The sequence below is a fragment of the Passer domesticus genome, chromosome 9, assembly GCF_036417665.1.
Source record: "Passer domesticus isolate bPasDom1 chromosome 9, bPasDom1.hap1, whole genome shotgun sequence".
Lineage (NCBI taxonomy): Eukaryota > Metazoa > Chordata > Aves > Passeriformes > Passeridae > Passer > Passer domesticus.
Window position 1 is genome coordinate 45,227,488 of NC_087482.1, and position 20,147 is coordinate 45,247,634.

The window sequence follows — 20,147 nt, forward strand, 5'->3', positions numbered from 1 at the left end:
CCTGGAGCCCCCTGTCCTGCTCAGCTGCCCTCGGGGCATGGCCATGGCAGGGTCCAGGGGTTTTCCTGCCTTGCAACTGGAAAGAAGCAAGAGAACAGTGGTGGATCATCAGTGTCCCATGGGGAGTGAGGTGTCTGTCACCTCCTGCCAGCGCTGGTGGCATCACCGTGGCTCCATGGCAGCTCTCAGTGTCACACAGGGAAAGCTGTGTGTCATTAAAGGTGCCCCTGAGCCAGCTGGGAGAAGTTCCCCAAATGGCTGGCTGTCCTGGGAGGGTGTGATGGACGTCAGCCTTCCTTTGGCCACTGCATCCTGTCCTTGGCTGGCAGCTGGAGCAGATTCCTGCTGTGGCAGTGCCAGGTCCATGTGTGTCCTTGCTCTCCTCTCCGTGCAGGAGCTCAGGGAGCGCCGTGTCCTGCAGCTCAGCACCTCACCCACGGTCCCTGGCAGTGCCCAGCCTGCTGGGGCCACGTCTGAGGGGGCAGAGGGAGGCTGCACCCCCAGCTCATCTCCCAAAACCCTCCCCACCACGTTTCCCAACAAGACAGAATAGAAACAGGAGCTCCTGCCAGGGAATTTCCACCCCAAATCAGTAATGCTTGAGTAGTCGGAATAAGCCACTAAAGGAGTTGATTTTTTTGTTGTTGGTGGTGGTTTTTTAATTTTGATTTTCTGGAAAGTTGGCCGTGTGGATGTGTGAGGTGGTGGTGGGTGTGGTGACCCCAGCACGGCACAAAGCCTTGCTCATAAGGGTTGCTAAGTGATGCCTCAAACGACAGCCATGGCTGGGGAGAGGCGACAGCCCGAGGGCAGGTCGGGCTCCCAAATTGTTTTATGGCTAAAGGAGGTTTTGGAGTTTTCTTTGCAAACACAAATAGAATTTATCTGTATTCTTAAGTCCCATAAGGAAAATAAACCCCAAGATCTCCCACTAACTTTTTGAGGAAGTTTCTTTCTGATGGAAATAGTTTGGTATCCAAAATACACAAGGCTCGGCGGCTCGGGGGAGGTCGTGGCAGGCAGCTGCGCTGGTCCTGTTACTCAGTGCTCTGGGAGGGGGTTGCTGGAAGTCTGGAGGAGGTTTCATGATGGAAGATTGGGCTAAATAAAGGTCTTCCACCTCCATAATTCCGGCAGCTGCATTTCAGCACAGGATCCAGTCACAGTGTGACACGGCGTCTCGGATGGAGGAGGGAGCCTCGAACCTCGCTGTGCTTGGGGGCAGCCAAAGTGATTAATGGAGCAGCCTCTGCTCAGGTGGGTTCCTGAGGTCCCTGTGAGTCCTGCTCCTGGTGAGCTGGCAGTGAGGGCTCAGTTCTTATCCTGTCTGTTCCCAGGAAGTGCCTCTTGGTGCACGTTAGCTCCGAGAGGGCTGGAGCCTGGCAGAGCCACAGCACCCGGATGTCCAGCCCAGCCCCGTCATTTCCAGTGAAGCTGGGCTTGTCAGGGGCATTCAGCCAGTCATGTCATGCTCTGGGCATCCTGACAGCTCCTGGCTGCTGGCTGGGAACAATACCACTGTTCCCAAGGGATGGCAAACCAAAATCAGGGTATTTTAGTATTTCCGATGAGTTTGTAAAGAGTAGCCAAAGTTGACAGGCTCCAGGCAGCTGTTTATAGAGTCATGGAGTGGTTTGGGTTGGGAGGGACCTTGAGAACCATCCCGTTCCACTCCCTGCCACGGCAGGGACACCTTCCACTATCCCAGGTTGCTCCAAGCCCCATCCAAGCTGCCCTTGGACACTTCCAGGGATGGGGCAGCCACAGCTTCTCTGGGCACCCTGTGCCAGGGCCCCCCCTCCCTCACAGGGAGGAATTTCTTCCTGATACCCAATCTGAATCTCTCCTTTCTAAGTTTAAAACCATCCCCCCTTGTGCTATTGCAACAGGCCCAGCTGGAGGGAGAATGTGGTGGGATGTTTTGTTTCCATGTGCAGCTCCTCAGGCCTGGCTGCCTCCTTTAGTTACCCGTGGGGTCAGGAATCACTGATCCCCCCAGCTCACCTGTGCAGCCAGGGCAGAGCAGGGGTAAATGAGGGTACTTGGGCTGCTCTGGGGAGGGGCTGCTGAGGGTGGGGAAGAGGAAAGCCCGTCTGGGGCGTAGCAGAGACCTGGAGGTTGTTATTCCATCAGGAGAGAGGGACAGCAGGCCAGCTCCCACCTTCTGGCTCAGCCTCCACAGGGAGTTGCTTGTGAGGCCAACTTCCTCTGGGAGGAAGAGAAAGAGAGCCATGGAAGCTGTCCAAACCCTCTGCTGAGAAAGAGGGTGAGGCCAGACAGGGTTGATTTGGGACTTTATTTGGGTGTGCTTGGAATTGCCTGCGCCGGGGAAGCACCGGGAGCTGAGGACGCAGATAACCTGTGGCTGCTGCAGGGTGAATCACCCTCCCACACCTGCACAGCGCACCTTGCTGGCTGCAGGGGCTGAACTGGCCTTTTTTGGGATGTAAATAGGAAATGAGCTGTGCAGCTGAGGCTCGGCAGGCAGCGGAGGGCTCTGCCGGCAGGGAGGAGGCTCGGCCAGCGCAGGCACCTCGTTAATAAGCAAATATATGTGGCTCCACAGGGTTTGAATAACTCCTGGGAGCAAAGCAGTTCTGAGGGCTGAGTCCTTCGCCTGCTCTAAATGACTGAAGTAATTGGATTTATTTCTCTTGCCGAGTCCCAGCACCCACAGTTTCCGTGTCACACACCTGACCCCGGCTGGCTCCCGAGCAGTGAACCTGGATGTGTTGGCTGGCCCTGGGGCTGGACCCCTCTCACTGTTTTCCCAGGTGGTTGTGTGCCTGCACACCTTGCTCTGGCTGGAAAAAGGCTTGGAAAACCTGAGACCTGCAGCCTGTGGGAAGAGCCATGCGGAGAAGGGACTGCTGGGGGCTCTGGCAGCTCCTGCCCACGCTGGGCAGGGCTGGGGGTGACACTGAGGGGCTCCAGCAGCTCTGGAACCCAGCAGGGGCTTGGCCTGTGGCACTGTCGTGACCAGGGGACCCTTTTCCATGACACTGCATCACAGGGGTGATTCAGCAGCTTTCTAGAAACGCAAGGATGTAAAAGAAGTAAAGAAGGAAGTTTTCCTTCTCTGTTTTCCTTCTCTGTTTTCCTTCTCTGTCTCTTTCTGCATTAAGAAATAAGGCAACTTGGGTTCTCCCTTCAGGGAAGAGGGAAATTTGGCACCAAAAAGCCCCTCCATCCCTTCCCACATCTCTCCACCACATGTCTCTGCTTCACTTCTCACTTGTTTTGACATCAAGTACTTTCCCCAAAAAATATTAGTCACAACTTTGGCTTCAAGCAGCCAACTCTTAACCTTCCTCAAAGTGGTTTGCAGGGGTGACGTTGAAATGTGTGATGGAGATGGGGACGGGTGGGCGGGTTCAGCCTTTCTGGAAGGTTCTGCATCGAGGTTTGGGAGCCCTAGAGCTGCTGCCTGCTGCTCCAAGGGAATCCCAAAGGACCTGCCAGCGGATCAGGGAGCTTTGGTGGGTCCTGGGAATGACACAAACCATGAGGCTGGAAAACCAGGACATCTGGTGGGGGTGATTGTCAGTGGAGGCTGAATGAGCAGAGGATGAGCACGGTGTAAAGCTGACTAATCCGTGTTGAGGGGTGTCCAACTTGAACCAGCTGCCTAAAAACCGGGTTTGCAGCAATAACAGCTCTGTTGAGCAGCTCATCACCGAGAGGAGGGAACACCCCAAGTGGCATGTGGGATCAGGTATGGATTCCTGGGAATTCCTGGGAAGGAAGGGACGCTTGGGTTGGGCAGGGCTGTGAAATCATGTTCCAGACCTGCAGCAGCTGCACATGAGGAGCCTGCAGTGGCTGTGGGAGCCAGGGTGAACCCAGCCCTGCCTTCCCTCTGCTTCCTCAAGTAATTATTCACACACCTTGCACCTTAATGAGAGCCTGCTCCATTTTCTCATCCCTCTGCTCCGTGGCTCTTCCCTCATGGCTGCTCCTTCAGAGCTCTTTGCAAACCCCATCTGCTAAAGGGCTTGGATTTTCTTTTTAAAAGGAGAAATCATTGGAAATTAGTAGTTTCTCTGTGCGTTATTATGCTTATAATCCTCTAATTTGGTAATGGGGCTGTAATCACAGCCGTGCAGGGAGAGGAGCAGAGCCAGCCCGGAAAGGTGCCCTGGGGATTCCCAGGCACAGCGTGCCCAGACAGAGCAGGATCCCATGGCAGGAGAGAGAGAGGATGGACCTCCCAGCTCTCCCAGTGATGGAAAACCAGAGTCAAACAGTGAGGAACCCTGAAACAAGAGATGTCACCGTGGGCAGTGGCAGACCCTGTGCCCAGAGCCTGTGTCTGTGAGCAGCAATTGAGCTTGGCACCCACATCCCTCCCCAAAAAGTCAAGAGAAAACAACAAAGTCAAGGGAAAACAACAAATGCCATCCCTTTGCCAGGGATACTTCCTGCTCGGGAACATTTCCAAGGCAGGTGAGTTCCCAGGGTGCAGAGGAAGGCGAGGTCAGAGATGTGAGTGAGGCCCTTCCATCCCCAAATCACAGCCTGCTGCTCCTGAGGCTGCAGCCCAGCCCGTTCCCACTGCAGGATTTCCCCCCTTCCAACCCTGCAGTGAGGGAAATTGCTGCAAATGTGCAGCTTGCTGAGGGTAACGTGTGGTGCCACACCTGGATAAAAAACCAAGCAGGGACTTCCAGATTGTTAGACTGGAAAAGTGAGGGCAGCTAATTGGGATCTGCAGAGCCTGGCTGTCCAGGCAGGAAATCCAGCCGTGCTGGGGCTGGTGGCTCCCAGGGAACTGCTCATTCCCACATCCTGCATCCTCTGAAAGGTCTCCTGTTGTGCCACCTTCCAGGCTGCAGGGTGCTGGAACAGGGATCTTGCTCTCAGCAGGGCTAAACCCTGAGTAAAGCCCTGTAAGCACCGTGGAAAGGAGGCTGGAGGAGGTCTGGCTGAGGCTGGAGATGGGTTATATTCCAAATAATGCTGAAACTCAGTCCCTGTGCAGGAGAAGTGGATGGGAGGGGTTCCCAGGGGCTGAAACCTCAGCCCTGATGGGCAAACTGGAGTCAGGGATGTCTTCACTCAGCACAGCTGGCTCAGAGATCCAGGGAAAACCCTGAGCCTTGAGAACCAAGGCACTAGAAATGCAGAGCAGGGATGAAAATGATGAAAATGAGACAAAGTCACCACTTCCCAAAACCTTCACAGTGAAGGAAACACCTCCCACTGTCTGGAAGATCCATGGGAATATTACAATATTTGTTCCAAAAACATGACTGGGTGGATCCAGACTCACTGACGCAGACACAAGCAGCTAATTGAATTCATACGTAGGAACCCTGGCCACCATCTGGCCTCAATAAAACGTGGGTCCGGAGCTGTTTCTTAGCAGATGGTTCCTCATTTTCATAATCTGAAATCAAAAGATCATTTTTCTATCTGGAGATCAAAGGCACCTAGTGTCTCCTCGGTCGAGGGTTACAAAGCAGAACCTGTGTCCTCTGTTTTGGCATTTGGTGCGAGGCTGATGGGGGTTTTCCCCTGAAACCTCTGCTCAGGCTCCGGGCAACCACATCTGGGCAGCAGCTGCAGATGTTCACAGCTCTCCAGGGCTGGGCTTTGTTTCCATCACGGCGACGTGCAGTTTATAAAATCAGAAGGGACAGCTGTAATAAACTTGTGTGGCCATTCCTGTTTCCCCAGACTACTGCAGTGCAGCCCAAGTGAATGTTTGGGGAGGAAATGATTCCTTTTGCCTTGGAAGAAGAGCTCAGGGCCCTGTCTGACCTCTCAGAGCCCACCAGCCCTGCAGCCCTGCGTGTGAGGCCAGCACAGTGCTGCTGGGGGTGTCCTGTGCAGCTGGACTCGATGGTCCTTGCGGCCCCTCCCAGCTCGGGATATCCTAAAGTTTTCTGTGGGAGACACCCCTGCAGAGGAATGAGATCAGCCTGGAGAAAAGGAGCTCGGGGGGGACCCTGTGGCTCTGCACAGCTCCTGGCAGGAGGGGACAGCCAGGGGGGCTCTGCTCCAGGGAACAGGGACAGGAGGAGAGGGAATGGCCTCAATTCAGGAGGAATTGCTGCATGGAAAGGTGATCAGGCCTTGGCAGGGGCTGCCCAGAGAGGTGTGGAGTGCCCATCCCTGGAGGTGCCCAGGGTCTGGAGTGCCCATCCCTGGAGGTGCCCATCCCTGGAGGTGCCCAGGGTCTGGAGTGCCCATCCCTGGAGTGCCCATCCCTGGAGGTGCCCATCCCTGGAGTGCCTATCCCTGGAGTGCCCATCCCTGGAGGTGCCCAGGGTCTGGAGGTGCCCAGGGTCTGGAGTGCCCATCCCTGGAGGTGCCCAGGGTCTGGCGGTGCCCATCCCTGGAGGTGCCCATCCCTGGAGGTGCCCAGGGTCTGGAGTGCCCATCCCTGGAGGTGCCCATCCCTGGAGGTGCCCATCCCTGGAGTGCCCATCCCTGGAGGTGCCCAGGGTCTGGAGTGCCCATCCCTGGAGGTGCCCAGAGTCTGGAATGCCCATCCCTGGAGGTGCCCATCCCTGGAGTGCCCATCCAAGGATGGCAGGGTGGGGATCGGGCACAGCTTGGGCTCGATGGTCCCGAGGCCGTTTCCAGCCCCGGTGGTTCTGGAGTTCCGGGAGCCCGGGCTGCTCCCGGCGGGTGCGGGTGGGCGAGCTCTCGCCTCCCCGGCGACGTCAGCGCCGGCACGGCAGGGGAGGAGAGGGGGGCGAGATGCTTCTGTGGAGAAAGCGCTTCCACACCCCCCCCAGAGCCTCCGGGACAGACGTGATCTTTGCCACCTAAGAACGAGAGTGTGCGGCTGCTCGGAGCAGGTTGTAACAAACTGAGTGCTGCTGGCAAACCTCGTTTTCCAGCGGGTACCTGAGTGCTCAGGGCTGCTCTCAGGGGCCCAGGTGGAACCCGAAGGCTCTCCCGTGCTGCCAGCCCACCCTGCATCCCAGGCACTGATGCACCAGGTGGGTGTTTGCACCGGGATCAGCTCCGAGGAGCTGGAGCTCTTCCCTGCTGTGCCTGCTGCAGTATGGAAATGATCCTCCCGGCAGACAGCTGAGTCCCACCTCGGTTCCCATTCACCTGGAGATGAAAGTGCTCTGGCTGCCAGTGTAGGCGGGGCAAAACTATTTAAAAACCTCATTAGAGAAAGTATTTGGGGAAGACAGCAACACCCTCAGTTGTGGTTTGCTCCAGGACTTCTCAGCCAGATCCCTGCTGATACAGAGGGAAGGGCACTATGAGAGACATTCCTGTCAAATACTGCTCCTGTGGGGATGCCTTGGGTGTCCTTTGCCTTCCTCTCTGTCCTGGTGGGCTGGGTTTTACCTAAACCTAAACCTTCCCCTCCAGGGGGTGTTTTGGGGGCTGGAACCAGGGCTGTGTTTGGCACAGGGGTCCAGGAGTGATGCAGGAGGGTCCCAGCTCCATGCTGGAGGAACACAGCCAGCAGAACTATGTGTGATCTTGATTAGGCAGAAATCCACCATGGATATTTCCTATTCCATTTAATTCCTGTTTGTGCTTATTTCAGCTGAATTTGCAGCAGGAGAAATGCCCAAGCCACATCTGGCTCGTGATGCACATGGGATCAGACTGGGAGTTTGGGAGGAGGTGGATCTGGATTCAGAGGTTTGGCTTCTTATTTAGAAAATGACGGGTTGCATTCTCCCACGGCTGCTCCAGACTGCCCCAGAGCTCTGGGATATTCCTGGCCAAGGGTTTTTTCAGTCTGCCTGACGAGGAAACAATGTCATGTGTGTGGCTTGTCTGGCCTCGTGCACCTGCACTTCCCCTTCTGCCTTCATTTTCTTTGCATCCCATTTATTCCAAGGGGCCAAATATTCATTAAGTCCTGATGAGTTGGAGTGCCAGGAATCCCTTTTCCTCCAGCCACCCACCTTAACAGCCCCAGTCAATACAGCCAAGTGCAGCCCTCAGCCAGCTGGGGGACAGCCCGAGCCCTCCAAGCAGGTCCCATGGGATCCCACAAAGAGCAGACTGAGCTCAGGAAGGCCACGTGCAGCACCTGGGCTTGCTGTCCCTTGCTCCAGCCACAGGAGCTGGTGGCATCTTGGCACAGCCCACTGGGTTCCTGGTGTGCCCCTTCCCAGAACCACGTGGAATCACAGAATCAGCAAGGTTGGCAGAGATCTTTGAGATCATCCAGTGCCACCATCGCCCCTAAACCTTGTGCCCCATCCAGACAGCTCTGGAGTTTTCAGAGGTGGTGACTCCACCACCTCCCAGGCAGCACTGCAGCCCCCAGCTCCCCACACTGCCCTGCCACTCTCAGCTGTGCCCTGTGAGCAGCCCCTGCCGTGCTGATGGCTTTTGCACCCTGAACCAACTCCCCCCAGCCTGGCCCTCAGTGCCTCACACCCTGTGGGCAGGGAGGTCACACAGACACTGTCCCAAAACCTTGAGCTGAGGGGTCAAGGCTTAACTCACTCATGTCCTCACATGAACTGCAGGAGGAACACACTCCTGGCCATTGCCTGTCCCAGCTTCATTTTATTATTATTTTTAGGGGTGGGTGTGTAATTTTTTTGACTCAATTAGCAAGTTGAGAAGATTCTCTGTGTTAATATTTGACTCAGACATGATGCAGTTCAGCCCCGTAGCTGTTGTTACCTGCATCCCCCGACAGAACAACATCTCCCCAGCCCGGGAGCCTCGGTGGTGCTGACTCCTGCTGGGCTGCGTGGGTGCCAGGGGAAAGTAAATAACGTGGTATTTTCCAAGTGGCAGATCTGAAGGCACCCTGCTTTCCTTGCTTTGCATACTCACAGAGCACTATCCTCTCTGCTTCCCAGATCTGAAAGGCGAGGCAGAGACATCTGATGGGGCTCCAGCACTGACTCACTGTTTGATGTGAGGCAGGAGGAGGGATGTGATCAGATCCCATTGTGCACAGCATCCACCAGACAACGCCAGCAGCGGGAGGAGGGATTCCTCATCCTCCCTGCCCTCCAAACCCTGCTGTCACCCCTGGCTGTCCCCTGCCCCCCCTGCAGGATGTCACCTCTGAAATGGCTCTGGGGTTGAGGACTGCCATCCCTGGAAGTGTCCAAGGCCGGGCTGGATGGGAGCAGCCTGGTCTGCTGGGAGGTGGAGCTGGATAACTTTCCAGGGGTGGAAGTGGATGACTTTAAGGTCCCTTCCACGGCAGCCCATTCCATGAGTCCCAGATTCCGTGGTGAGGCCGTGTGCAGGCAGAGCTGAGGCCTGTGCAGCCCCGGGGAGTGCCGGCTGTGCACGCCCGGGGTTCTTTCTCACGAGATGGTGCAAGAGCCAGGGGGGAACTGGTTAAGCAGCGTGAGCTGCCGGGGCTTGGCAGGGCAGCATGTCACCGGGAAGCCGCTGTTTTATTAAACACGCTATCAAAGTGGGCTCAAGTCTCTTATTAATGTCCACAAATTTTGCCACTTCCAAATAGTTTCCACCTACGTGTTCCTCCCACTGCTGCACTGGGTGCTGGCAAACATCTCTGCTCAAAGAGGGGAATGGCTTTCATTTGAATAGTCCTGGGGCGAGTTTCGCTGAGCCATGCCAGCGTCATTCCCGCGGCTCTCACGTGCCCGGCAGCGCTCCAGGGTCGTGCCGGAGGGAGGGCACAGGGACAACAGCCCTTGCTGTGTTTTCCCAGTGCCTTACCCAGGCAGAGCCCACGGCAGCCTGAGCCAGGGCAGTGAAGCAGCGATGGATGCACATATTTGCAGTATGAAATCTCGACGTGTGACTCGTGGCGGTTCCAGGGCAGCGAGCGCGGCCAGCTGTGCTATCGAGAGTCACACCGAGCAGAAACCGCCCGGCTTCACACCAGATCGGGCTCTTGCAGCTCCCAGAAGGCTGAGGCAGAGCTGGTGGGTGTCAAACTGCTCCTCACACCCTGCGCTGAGCTCCCACGGCATCCCTCGGGACCGCCTGAGCGCTGTGAGCTCTCCCTGCCTCGGACAGGTGGGAAAGGAGATGTGCAGCTCTCCCGGCAGCTCCTGGCTCAAAGAGGTGCGTTCCCTCACCTCGATAAATGCACCTGGCTGGCTGCATGCCACGCTGACCGCACTCTGCAGGGCCACAGGCCCCAGGGGATGGAGCAGCAGCTGCCGGAGAGGAGAGAGCCCCGCTGCAGCCCTGCCAGAGACAGCCCGGCTCCCGCAGGAGCCCTCCCCGGTGCGAAAGCACGGGCTGTTCCTGCCGGGGATGCCGAGGGCTGAGCGCATCCCGCCCGCCCAGCCTCGGCAGGGCTGAGCCCTCACCTCCGGTGCCAGTAACCCGAGCCGGGATTGCTGGAAATGGGAGAGAGGGAGAGTCAGCGATTTGATTACAGGCCACAGGCACATGCCTGGCCTTCATGGATATATTAAGTAAGAGACATTTTAAAACAAAACCACCCTCAGTAACCTTATCGTAAGCTCGAATCCACAACCCATCTGTTAACTCCCGGCGCTGCCCACATAGGCTTCCATCAGACAGCAGCGCCAGGGAGTTTTGGAACGTTTTCCCCCAAATCCCCGCGGTCGGAAGGGGACAGTCCCCGGGGAAAAGGCAGATCCTGAGTCTCGGATTCCCAGCCCACCCCCGAGCCAGCCCCCAAGCTCTCACCTTCTCGTGCCTCTGTGAATAACTGCAAATCCCCTTGGACACGAGCTGTCCTGTGACTCCCAGCCCTGCTGGAGGAGAGCTGCTGCTCCACGGATGGCTCGAGGGAATTCAGCCTGTTTAAACATTTTAAACTGCCTGAATCGTGTGGTGTAAAGGACCCCTCCATGTAGAAATAATTCAGCAAACACAAGCGAGAAGGCGAATTGATGATTGCATCAGTCCTTGCTCATGAAAACTGATCCCCAGGAAAATGTAACTCAACTCTCGAGCAATCTCACTTGATGCCCAAGAATGCAATAACTTCATCTGGATCCTCCTTTTAGGGGGACTCCTAAATCCTTGGCAACGTCCCTTAAGGTCATGAGCAAATCCTGATACGGAGAATTGTTTGGCAAGCACGAGAACAGTAAAAGGGCTAAATAATTGGGGATTACCTCTGACCCTGATTTGTGGCTCACCACCCACTGCAGGAATGTACCAAATATCTGAAGGAGCATGCAGGAGTCAGACAATCCACGGGCATGAAGCCGTCCACGTACTCCTGGAGCCTGAACTTCAAATGCAGAGCAGGTTGGCCCCAAACCTCATTTTTCATTAGCAAAAGGCTGCAGCAAGCTCTAATTATTTCTGTTGCCTTGGACAAAGGGTCAGTGATGGGACAGATGAAAAATTGTCTGTGTTTTTTTTTTCACCCTTTGTTTGGAAAATAACATCTTTGGTCTTGGGGGCACAGAGAGAAGGAACCGTCTGCTGCAGGGCTCCTTACTGAGGCTGGTTATGGTTCCCTGAGCTGCAGCAGGGACAAACACATCACCCCCATGTCCCTGATGGTTATTGCCGAGTTTGTGCAGCGCCTGCAGGAGAGAGCAGCTCTGCTGTGGGGGCTCTGAGCTGCTCAGAGCTCCGTGCCCAGCCCCAAATCCTCTCCTCCAGGGTGCACCAGGGCTGTGGCACCACAGAGACCCTCAAGGTCCTGCCCGTGGCAGGGGCTGCATTGAGATGTCTTTAAGGTCCCTCCCAACACGAACCATTCTGGGATTCCAGGATCCTGGCCACAACCACCAGGTTTGCAGGCTCGGGTGTCAGACACTGAGGGGACTGTGCTGAGTGGGACAACCCAAGCATCTGCTTTGTGGGAGCCCCGTGTCACTGATGCAGTGCTGTGTTCACACTGGAGGTGCTGCTGGCAGCTTCTAGAGGAGATTTTGGGCTTTTACAGACCTTCCATTTATGCCTAGCATCTTTCTGAGGCTCCAGCTTCCCTTGGGATTCTTCCTGGTAACAGCAGACACCTTTGGATGGGGGTAAGCCTTAAAGAGCCCCTCTCCATCACCCATCCAAACCTCTCTGTGCTCTCATGGAGCACTCCTGCCCTCGGATTCCTCCCGGGGTGGAGCAGCCAGGACGGTGCAGGAAATAGCAGCAGCTCAGTGCTGGAGCTCTGCTGTTCCCTTATCTCGGTAAATGCACCTTTTATCAGCTGAGCCTGCCTCTACTTGCTCAGCACTCGGCAGGGAAGTGACCACGGCCCTTCAGGAGAGCTCTGCCTTGGCAGGCACACACCAGCCATTATCATTGCTGGGCGTTGTGCAACCGCTGGCACGGGCAGGGCATGGCATGGAAGGGTCTGGGCTGGAGGGCACCTGGAATTGTCATCACTCCACCCCTGCCGTGCTCAGGGACACCTTCCACTAGTCCAGGTTGTTCCATGCAGCACTGCCAGGGACCCAGGGGCAGCCACATCTTCTCCGGGAGCCTGTGCCAGGGCCTGCCCACCCTCACAGGGGGAATTTCCTGCCGATCATAGAATCACAGAATGGTTTGGCTTGGAGGTTAAAGCCCACCTCGTTCCAGCCCCTGCCAGGGGCAGGGATGGACACCTTTCACTGGAGAAAGTGACTGCAAGCCCCGGATACCCCCAGGAATGGGGTCCTACCACCCCATAACTGCAGCACCACCATTTCCCCAGAGCCGCATTTTAGCAACTCTCACTTATTTTATTCCCCCCCCCCCCACATTTCCAAACTTCCGCGGCTGCAGCTTTCTCCGGGTCCGTGTTGTGTGCCTGTGTCGCTTTGGGGGTGATTTTTTTGGTTGGTTTTTTTTTTCTTCCTCCCCGATCTCGGGACGCAGCAGCGGTACCACATGGTCGGGCACGGTATGGCACAGCAGGGCACAGCAGGGCATAGTGTGTCACGGTATGGCACGGTATGGCACAGCCCAGTATGACACTGTATGACACGGTGTGGTACGGTATGGCACGGTATGACACTGTATGGCACAGCATGGTATGACACTGTATGACATGGTATGGCACAGCATGGCATGGTATGGCACAGCCCAGTATGACACTGTATGACACAGTGTGGTATGGCATGGCACGGCACGGCACGGCATGGTATGACATTGTATGACACAGTATGGCACGGTATGGCACTGTGTGACATGGTATGGCACAGCATGGCACGGTATGACACTGTATGGCACAGCACGGTATGACACTATGGCACACTGTGGCACGGTACGGCACGGTATGGCACGGTATGGCACAGCACGGCACGGCACGGCAGGGTATGACACTGTGTGGCAGGGTACGGCACGGCATGGCACGGCATGGTATGACACTATGGCATGGCACGGCACGGCACGGCTCGGCACGGCACGGTATGGCATTATGGCACGGCACAGCACGGCACGGCACGGTATGGCACTATGGCACTATGGCACGGCACGGCACGGCACGGCACGGTATGACATTATGGCACGGCACGGCACGGCACGGCACGGTATGACACTATGGCACGGCACGGCACGGCACGGCACGGCACGGCACGGTATGGCACTATGGCACGGCACAGCACAGCACGGCACGGTATGACACTATGGCACGGCACAGCACGGCACGGCACGGTATGGCACGGTATGGCACTATGGCACGGCCCGGCCCGGCCCCAGCCGCCCCCCGCGCCGGGACACACGTGCGGGGGGGCCGCGCCGGCCCCGCCTCCCCCCGCGCCGCCGCCACGTGAGGCTCATGTGACGGCGGGGCGGGGGCGCGGGGCCGCCAGACGTGCCGGCGGTCACAGGGCTCCGCACGTCGCTCCCGTCCACCCACTCGCCCGCATTTAACCCGGCCCGCGGCCGCCCGCCGCTCCTCAGCCCGCGCGGCGCGGGCGCGGCATGAGCAGCGGCCCCGGCCCCGGCAGCGCCCGCAGCCCCTGCCCGCCCTGAGCCCCCCGCTCCCCGCCATGGAGCGCATCCCCAGCGCGCAGCCCCCGCCCGGCTGCCTGGGCAAGCTGCCCGCCCTGGACGGCGGAGACCTGCCGGGGTAAGCGGGGCCGGGGGGCGCGGGGGGCTCCGGGGCGGCGGCGCAGCGGGACGGGGGTAACGCGCTGCTCTCCTTTCGCCCGTGCAGGCTGGACTTCGCGCACATGTACCAGGTGTACAAGCCGCGGAGGGGCTTAAAGAGGAGCGAGGACAACAAGGTAAAGGGGGGACACGGGGGGCGATGGGGTAAATGGGGGGTAACGGGGTAAATTGGGGGTTAACGGGGTGAAGCGAGCGGTGGCAGCGCTGCCGGGGCCGGGCTCGGCGCTGCCGGCGCGCTCGGGACGGGCGGAGCGGGGCCGGGCTGCGCTGTGCCCCGCTGACCGCTGCCCCGGCCCCCCAGGAGACCTACAAGCTGCCGCACCGGCTGATCGAGAAGAAGAGGCGCGACAGGATCAACGAGTGCATCGCGCAGCTGAAGGACCTGCTGCCCGAGCACCTCAAGCTGACGGTAGGTGCGAGCGGAGGGACGGGGCTCTGCTGCCGCTTCGCCGCCGATTTCGGGTGGCTTTGTATTTTTTTTTAATTTTTTTTATATTTTTAATTTTTTTTTCCCCGCGGTGCCGCACGCCCGGGGCAGGCTGTAAGCGCATCCCGAACTTGCCCGGGAGCTGCGGATCCCTGCGGGATCTGCTCCCCGCACCGCTGCCGGGCGGGAGCCGTCCCCGGCCGGGCTGCCCGCTCACCGTGCCAGCGGCAGCAGGAGCGATAAATGAAACGCTTCTTTCCGGGCTGGCCCGAAAGTACCCGCAGGGCTCCGCGAGAGCCTTTCCCGTAGCCCGCTTTTGAGCGGGTTTCCCTGGAATGTTGCCGGTGGCAGTCCTGCCTGCTCGGGCTCTCCCCGTGCCCACGGCTCCCGGGAAGGCGCCGGCAGCTCCTGCCGGCGTGGCCGAGCCGGCGGCGGGTGCCAACCTGTCCCTGTGCTCCCAGACTCTAGGTCACCTGGAGAAGGCTGTGGTTCTGGAGCTCACCTTGAAGCACGTGAAGGCGCTGACCAATCTCATCGAGCAGCAGCAGCAGAAGATCATCGCTTTGCAGAGCGGTTTGCAGGCGGGTGAGTGCTCAGCCCGAGTGTGTGCGATGGGCTTTCCCTGGGGAGCCTGAGAAATGCGCTTGTGACACCTTGTTCCCGAGAAGGGAGGAGACGGGAATTCTGGCCTTTCATGCTGTCATTTTGGCTGGCTTTGCTTGTGAGCTTTTACAAAAAAAAAGATGCATTGCTCAAGACAGTCAGTGCAGAGTGCCCTGGGAGTTGTTTGAAATTAAACTGGGGTTTAAGCAGTTTTAGTTACAGCCCAGGTTTGCTGTGAGGTTCTCTCCAAAGCCATTCGATTCTCCCCATTTGTGTTTGTGAGCTTTAGATAACCCAGTCTAGTTTATTAGGTTGTTTTTCTCTGGAAATAGATATAAATCTGCTTGCTATACCCACCTTTTTAAGTTTCTTTATAACCGAGCAGGGCTGTGCTCTGCAGGCAGAGGGGACCCGGTGCTTCAGCTTATCAGCCTCAGATGCACTTCCTCCTGCTGTTTTCACATGTGGCTCTCACGTGAATCGGATACAGTAAACCCGAATTTTTCGGAGGCGCCTGTCCCTGCCCCGGCAGCCACAGGGAGTGCAGTGGAGCTGCCGGAGCAGCCGAGTCCCCTGGGGCTGGCGGAGCTCCCTGCCCCGAGGAGCAGGGCGAGGTGCACCCTGCCTTCCCCGGGGGTTTCCTGCAGAAGCCACAGCTTAACCTGCTCCCCTCTCTGCACTCCAGTACCTGTTGAAAGTGGATTTTAGAGTAAATAAAAAAAAAAGAGCAGGCAGCACTTTATGTAAAGTTGTTATGTAAAAGTGGATGGGTGGATGTTCCAATGGAACTGTCCATTTCTGGAGAAATCTGGGGATTTCTGTTCACAGAGTCCAGCTTGGCCACTGCATTCCCCTCTGGCTGTGCTGTAACTCAAGTCCAACATCGCCTCCGGTCCGCCTCGGAGCTGGAAATGGAACTATTTAGCATGTTGTTAATTTTTAATTCCCTTCTGTTAATGTTTCCTTAGGTGACCTGTCATCGAGAAACCTCGATTCCAGCCAGGAAATGTTTCGATCCGGTTTCCAGATGTGCGCCAAGGAAATGCTGCAATACCTGGCAAAGCACGAGAACGGCAAGGAGCTGAAGTCGTCGCAGCTGGTCAGCCACCTGCACCGCATGGCCAGCGAGGTGCTGCAGGGCGGGGCCGCCCGCAAGCCCGCCGACATCCCTCCCAAAATGCTGGACTTGAAGGAGAAGCCGGCGCCCCTGGGCGCGGCGGGCGAGGGCCACGGGAAGAACTGCGTGCCCGTGATCCAGCGGACATTCGCTCACTCCAGCGGGGAGCAGAGCGGCAGCGACACGGACACGGACAGCGGCTACGGGGGAGAGCTGGAGAAAAGCGACTCCAAACCCGAGCAGCCCTATTTCAAAAAGGATACCGACCTCAAGTACGCTGTCCAGGAGAGAATAAGCTCTATCAAGCAAGAGACTGAGGACCCGCCGGCCAAAAGGAGCAGGCTGGAGTCGCCGCAGGACGAGGGCCCTTTTGGCAGTGACATGATGGGCTCTGCCGGCGCCTTCCTGGGCCCCCACGCTCACCAGCCTCCCCTGTGCCTGCCTTTCTACCTGATCCCGCCATCCGCCACCGCCTACCTGCCCATGCTGGAGAAGTGCTGGTACCCGGCCTCGGTGCCCGTGCTGTACCCCAGCCTGCCGGCCTCTGCCGCGGCACTGACGGGCTTCATGAACCCCGAGAAAATCTCCCCCCCTCTGCTGATGCCCCAGAGACTCCCTTCTCCTGTACCGGCCCATTCCCCCATCGACTCCTCGGCTCTGCTTCAAGCTTTGAAGCAGATTCCTCCTTTGAACTTGGAAACCAAAGACTGAGCGCAGTGTGACTGGTTTTTCTTTTTTTTCTTTTTTTGTTTTTTTTTTTTTAGTTTGAGAGACTGTTTCACTTTTATATATTGGCTGGACTGAGGTGTGGGGATGAGGTTCACTGTGCGTAGGAAGCTAAATCCCCTTTTCTCTGACTCGTCAGGTAGCTTGGAGAAGGATGAAGGATGCGCCCAGGTTAGCGATTGACAACTGCTTCCAAAAGATTAAAGAAGGATTTTGTGCTTGGCCCCTTCCCTTCTTCCCTCTCCACATCTACAGAGCAACAGTTGACTCGGTCAGCTGCGAATCTGTTGCAAAGCTGTGAAGAAATATTCCATTGGGCAGGCCTGGCTTGAGGGTCTGCAAATACAAAATTCACGAATATAAAGCACGGTACTTCCCCGAGCTGCTCTGGAGGCAGCGGCCCCGCTGGCTCACCTGAGCTGGGCTGCTGTGCCAGTGTCCCCGAGTGTGGGGGGTGGTGGCAATGCCACCGTGAGCACAGCAGGAGCAGGGCAGTGGCCACGGTGAGGTGGTGGCAGTGGTGGCAATGCCACCGTGAGCACAGGAGGAGCAGGCCAGCGGTCACTGCCTGGTCCCACACAGGTCAGGCAGACCTGAGACGGGTTTCTCTCCACACCTTTGCTGATACATAGATATTTTTTTAAGAAATAAAAGGTAGCTGCTGCTTGGAGCTTTCCATGGCGTACATCTAATAAAGAAATTAACCTGCGCCCTTCCTGTAACTCGAGCTGCTCCGTTGGGCCGGGCCGGGAGGAGCTGGCCCCGGCTCCAGCCCCTGCTCCCTCGGGAATCACCGCGGCTTCCCCGGCTCAGGCAGCGCCATCCATCCCTGCCCTGTCGGTGCCTTTGGAGGATGCAGGGCTGGGATTTTCCGAGGAGCCGGAGCCCGGCGGGGTTTGAACATCTGGATTCCTCCTGGCACGCCTGGCTCGCGTCCCCTGTGAAGGAGAGAGGGCTCGGGTGGTGGCGCTGCTCCTGTGAGCTGCAAGGGGCTTTCTCCACCGAGGAACATCCTCTCCAGTTTAGCTTCTTTTTAATTAAAAACCCCAAACTTCACTGCTAAAGGCAGTGCTCTTTGGTGGGTTTTTTTTCTTACTGGTTTTGAGACCTGGTGAGCAGAATCCCTGTCTGGATCCTCATGTCGCCCTCCCATTGCACCAGCTGTTGAGATGCACTATGCTTGATTGCAGATTGTGTTCTAACGTTTATTTTGTTGTTGGTTTTTTGGGTTTTTTTGGTATACAGTTGTTGCCTTTATTTGTAAAATCCTGTTATAAATATATATATATATTATATAAATATATTAAAAGTTAAAATGTTTCAGATGTCTATTATTTGTATAACTACTTGAGCATAAAGAAGTGAGAAATATGAATGTATTCTTGTTTCTGGGTTGTCTTTTTTTTTGAAGAGAAGAATATTCCGTTTTTCTCTCGGGAGAGGTACAGTGTTTATATTTTGGAGCCGCCTTCAAGGTGGGATATTGTACATATTTTTATCTTGAGTAAATGTTAAGTAGCTGTTTAAAAATGCTTAATAAAATAATTCTTTTCCTGTGGAAGATAAGGGTTTGCCTCCTGTGCTTTGAAATGTTTGAGCAGGGTCATTCCACATGGTCTGGTCTGGTCTGGCAGGGGATGGCACAGGGGGGAGCAGGAATTTGGGATGCAGGGGGGGATGAGGGATTTTGGGGTGCAGGGAGGATGGGGATCTCGGTGCAGGGTGGAGCAGGATTTTGGGGTGCAGGGTGGAGCAGGGCTCTCCTGCTCCCCCCACAGCTCCTCTGCTGACGGTGCCTGAAGGAGCTCAGGGTCCCATTACCCATGTCACCAGGGATATTTATTTATTTGAACTCCCTTGGCACCTCCAGGGATTTTTTCCTTCCAGACACGAGGGAGGTGCCAGGAGAGCCTGGCTGGCTTTCCTGCTCTCTCCTGATGTCACGTTGTGCTCCCTGTGTCTGGCATTTGGCTCCTGGGCCCCCAGCTCTGTGGGGAGGGGGCAGCCCCCCACCCTGGAGGATGCAGTGTCTCCAGAGGCTTTGCCCAGTTCCTGGAGGAAAATGGGCTTGCTGCAAACTGGTTTCACTTCAGCACCTCCAGCCTGTGTGTGAGCAGCCCGGGCACTGCCAGGGGTGTGCCCAGCAGGTCCTGGGGCTGAGGGGTGCGAGGGTCAGGTCCTGCCTGTGCTGGAGTGATCCCTCCACCCCCACGTGTCCCGGTGTCCCCGATTTGGGAATTCCAGCTGGCACTGTGGGTGGTGGAGCAGCCTGCTCCCAGTGCTGCAAAGTGAGCCTGAAGGTAAAGTCCTCACCCCAGCACGGCTCCCTCCCAGCAGCAAGGCTGGCTCCTGGTCTCCAGCTGAAATGACAACAGCCCCAAACCTCCCCAGAGGGAAAAGAGGGGTGAAGCAAAGGGATGGCTGGGAGGGCTCAGCTTCCCAGTGCTGCTGCCTGTGTGTGGATGGGGCACGGGCAGTTCTGAGGGGAATTTGGGATTTTCACTGTGCAGATGAATCACAAAACGTGGGGAGAGGTTTCAGTGTCCAGCTGGGCCAGCACGGCTCAGTCCTGGGCTGAGCATCTCCAGGACCCCACATGGAGAGGCTGATGCTCCTGTTAGACTGTGGTTAGAACTAAAGAAACCTTGGCTTCAGTAATGCTGGAAAAAAATGCTGCTTGGTGCAATGTGTTTGGGGTCTACACATGTCCCAGTGTTCACGTTATGTTTGCTTTAATTAGGGCTAAATATTGATTTACTGAAGCTGAGTGTAACAACCCCATTGGGGACAGCATTTGGTGCTCAGTGCAGAGGGGTCTCCAGCCTCGGGACCCCTGGGATTTCTGATCCTTTCCATGGCTCCCCTTTGGTCCTCATATTCTGACTCCCTTGTCCCATATTCTGACGAGCTGCAGGACTTCCAGATCCTCAGTCTTGCGGGAAAAAATTGCAAAAAAAGCGGAAGAGAGAACATTCACTCAGGAAGCAAAAGATTGTGATGGGCTGGGAATTCTCTCTGCCCCCCTGGCCTGGTGCCAGCAGGACTGGTGAGCTCTGTGGGGGAAGGAAGGAAGGAAGGAAGGAAGGAAGGAAGGAAGGAAGGAAGGAAGGAAGGAAGGAAGGAAGGAAGGAAGGAAGGAAGGAAGGAAGGAAGGAAGGAAGGAAGGAAGGAAGGAAGGAAGGAAGGAAGGAAGGAAGGAAGGAAGGAAGGAAGGAAGGAAGGAAGGAAGGAAGGAAGGAAGGAAGGAAGGAAGGAAGGAAGGAAGGAAGGAAGGAAGGAAGGAAGGAAGGAAGGAAGGAAGGAAGGAAGGAA

The 20,147-nt window shown here is 56.7% G+C and overlaps 1 protein-coding gene and 1 long non-coding RNA gene across 2 annotated transcripts; both read left to right on the forward strand.

Moving 5' to 3' along the window:
• Nucleotides 1-729: 729 nt before the first annotated feature.
• LOC135308235 (uncharacterized) lies at nucleotides 730-9,022 on the forward strand. The gene is made up of 3 exons (XR_010368769.1): nucleotides 730-1,257; nucleotides 7,523-7,620; nucleotides 8,805-9,022. It is a non-coding gene; the product is annotated as an uncharacterized LOC135308235 (long non-coding RNA).
• A 4,621-nt stretch (nucleotides 9,023-13,643) lies between these two features.
• BHLHE40 (basic helix-loop-helix family member e40) lies at nucleotides 13,644-18,401 on the forward strand. The gene is made up of 5 exons (XM_064433144.1): nucleotides 13,644-13,921; nucleotides 14,009-14,078; nucleotides 14,264-14,371; nucleotides 14,851-14,974; nucleotides 15,961-18,401. The coding sequence occupies exons 1-5, from the start codon at nucleotides 13,842-13,844 to the stop codon at nucleotides 16,818-16,820; spliced, it is 1,242 nt and encodes a 413-aa protein (XP_064289214.1). The 5' UTR covers nucleotides 13,644-13,841; the 3' UTR covers nucleotides 16,821-18,401.
• Nucleotides 18,402-20,147: the final 1,746 nt, after the last annotated feature.

Bases quoted from the DNA above. Each gene is read 5' to 3' on its own strand.
- BHLHE40 (XM_064433144.1), top strand. From the start codon at position 13,842: ATGGAGCGCATCCCCAGCGCGCAGCCCCCGCCCGGCTGCCTGGGCAAG. The intron at 13,922-14,008 runs GTAAGCGGGGCC...TCGCCCGTGCAG, and splicing joins GACGGCGGAGACCTGCCGGG to GCTGGACTTCGCGCACATGT. The intron at 14,975-15,960 runs GTGAGTGCTCAG...ATGTTTCCTTAG, and splicing joins GCAGAGCGGTTTGCAGGCGG to GTGACCTGTCATCGAGAAAC.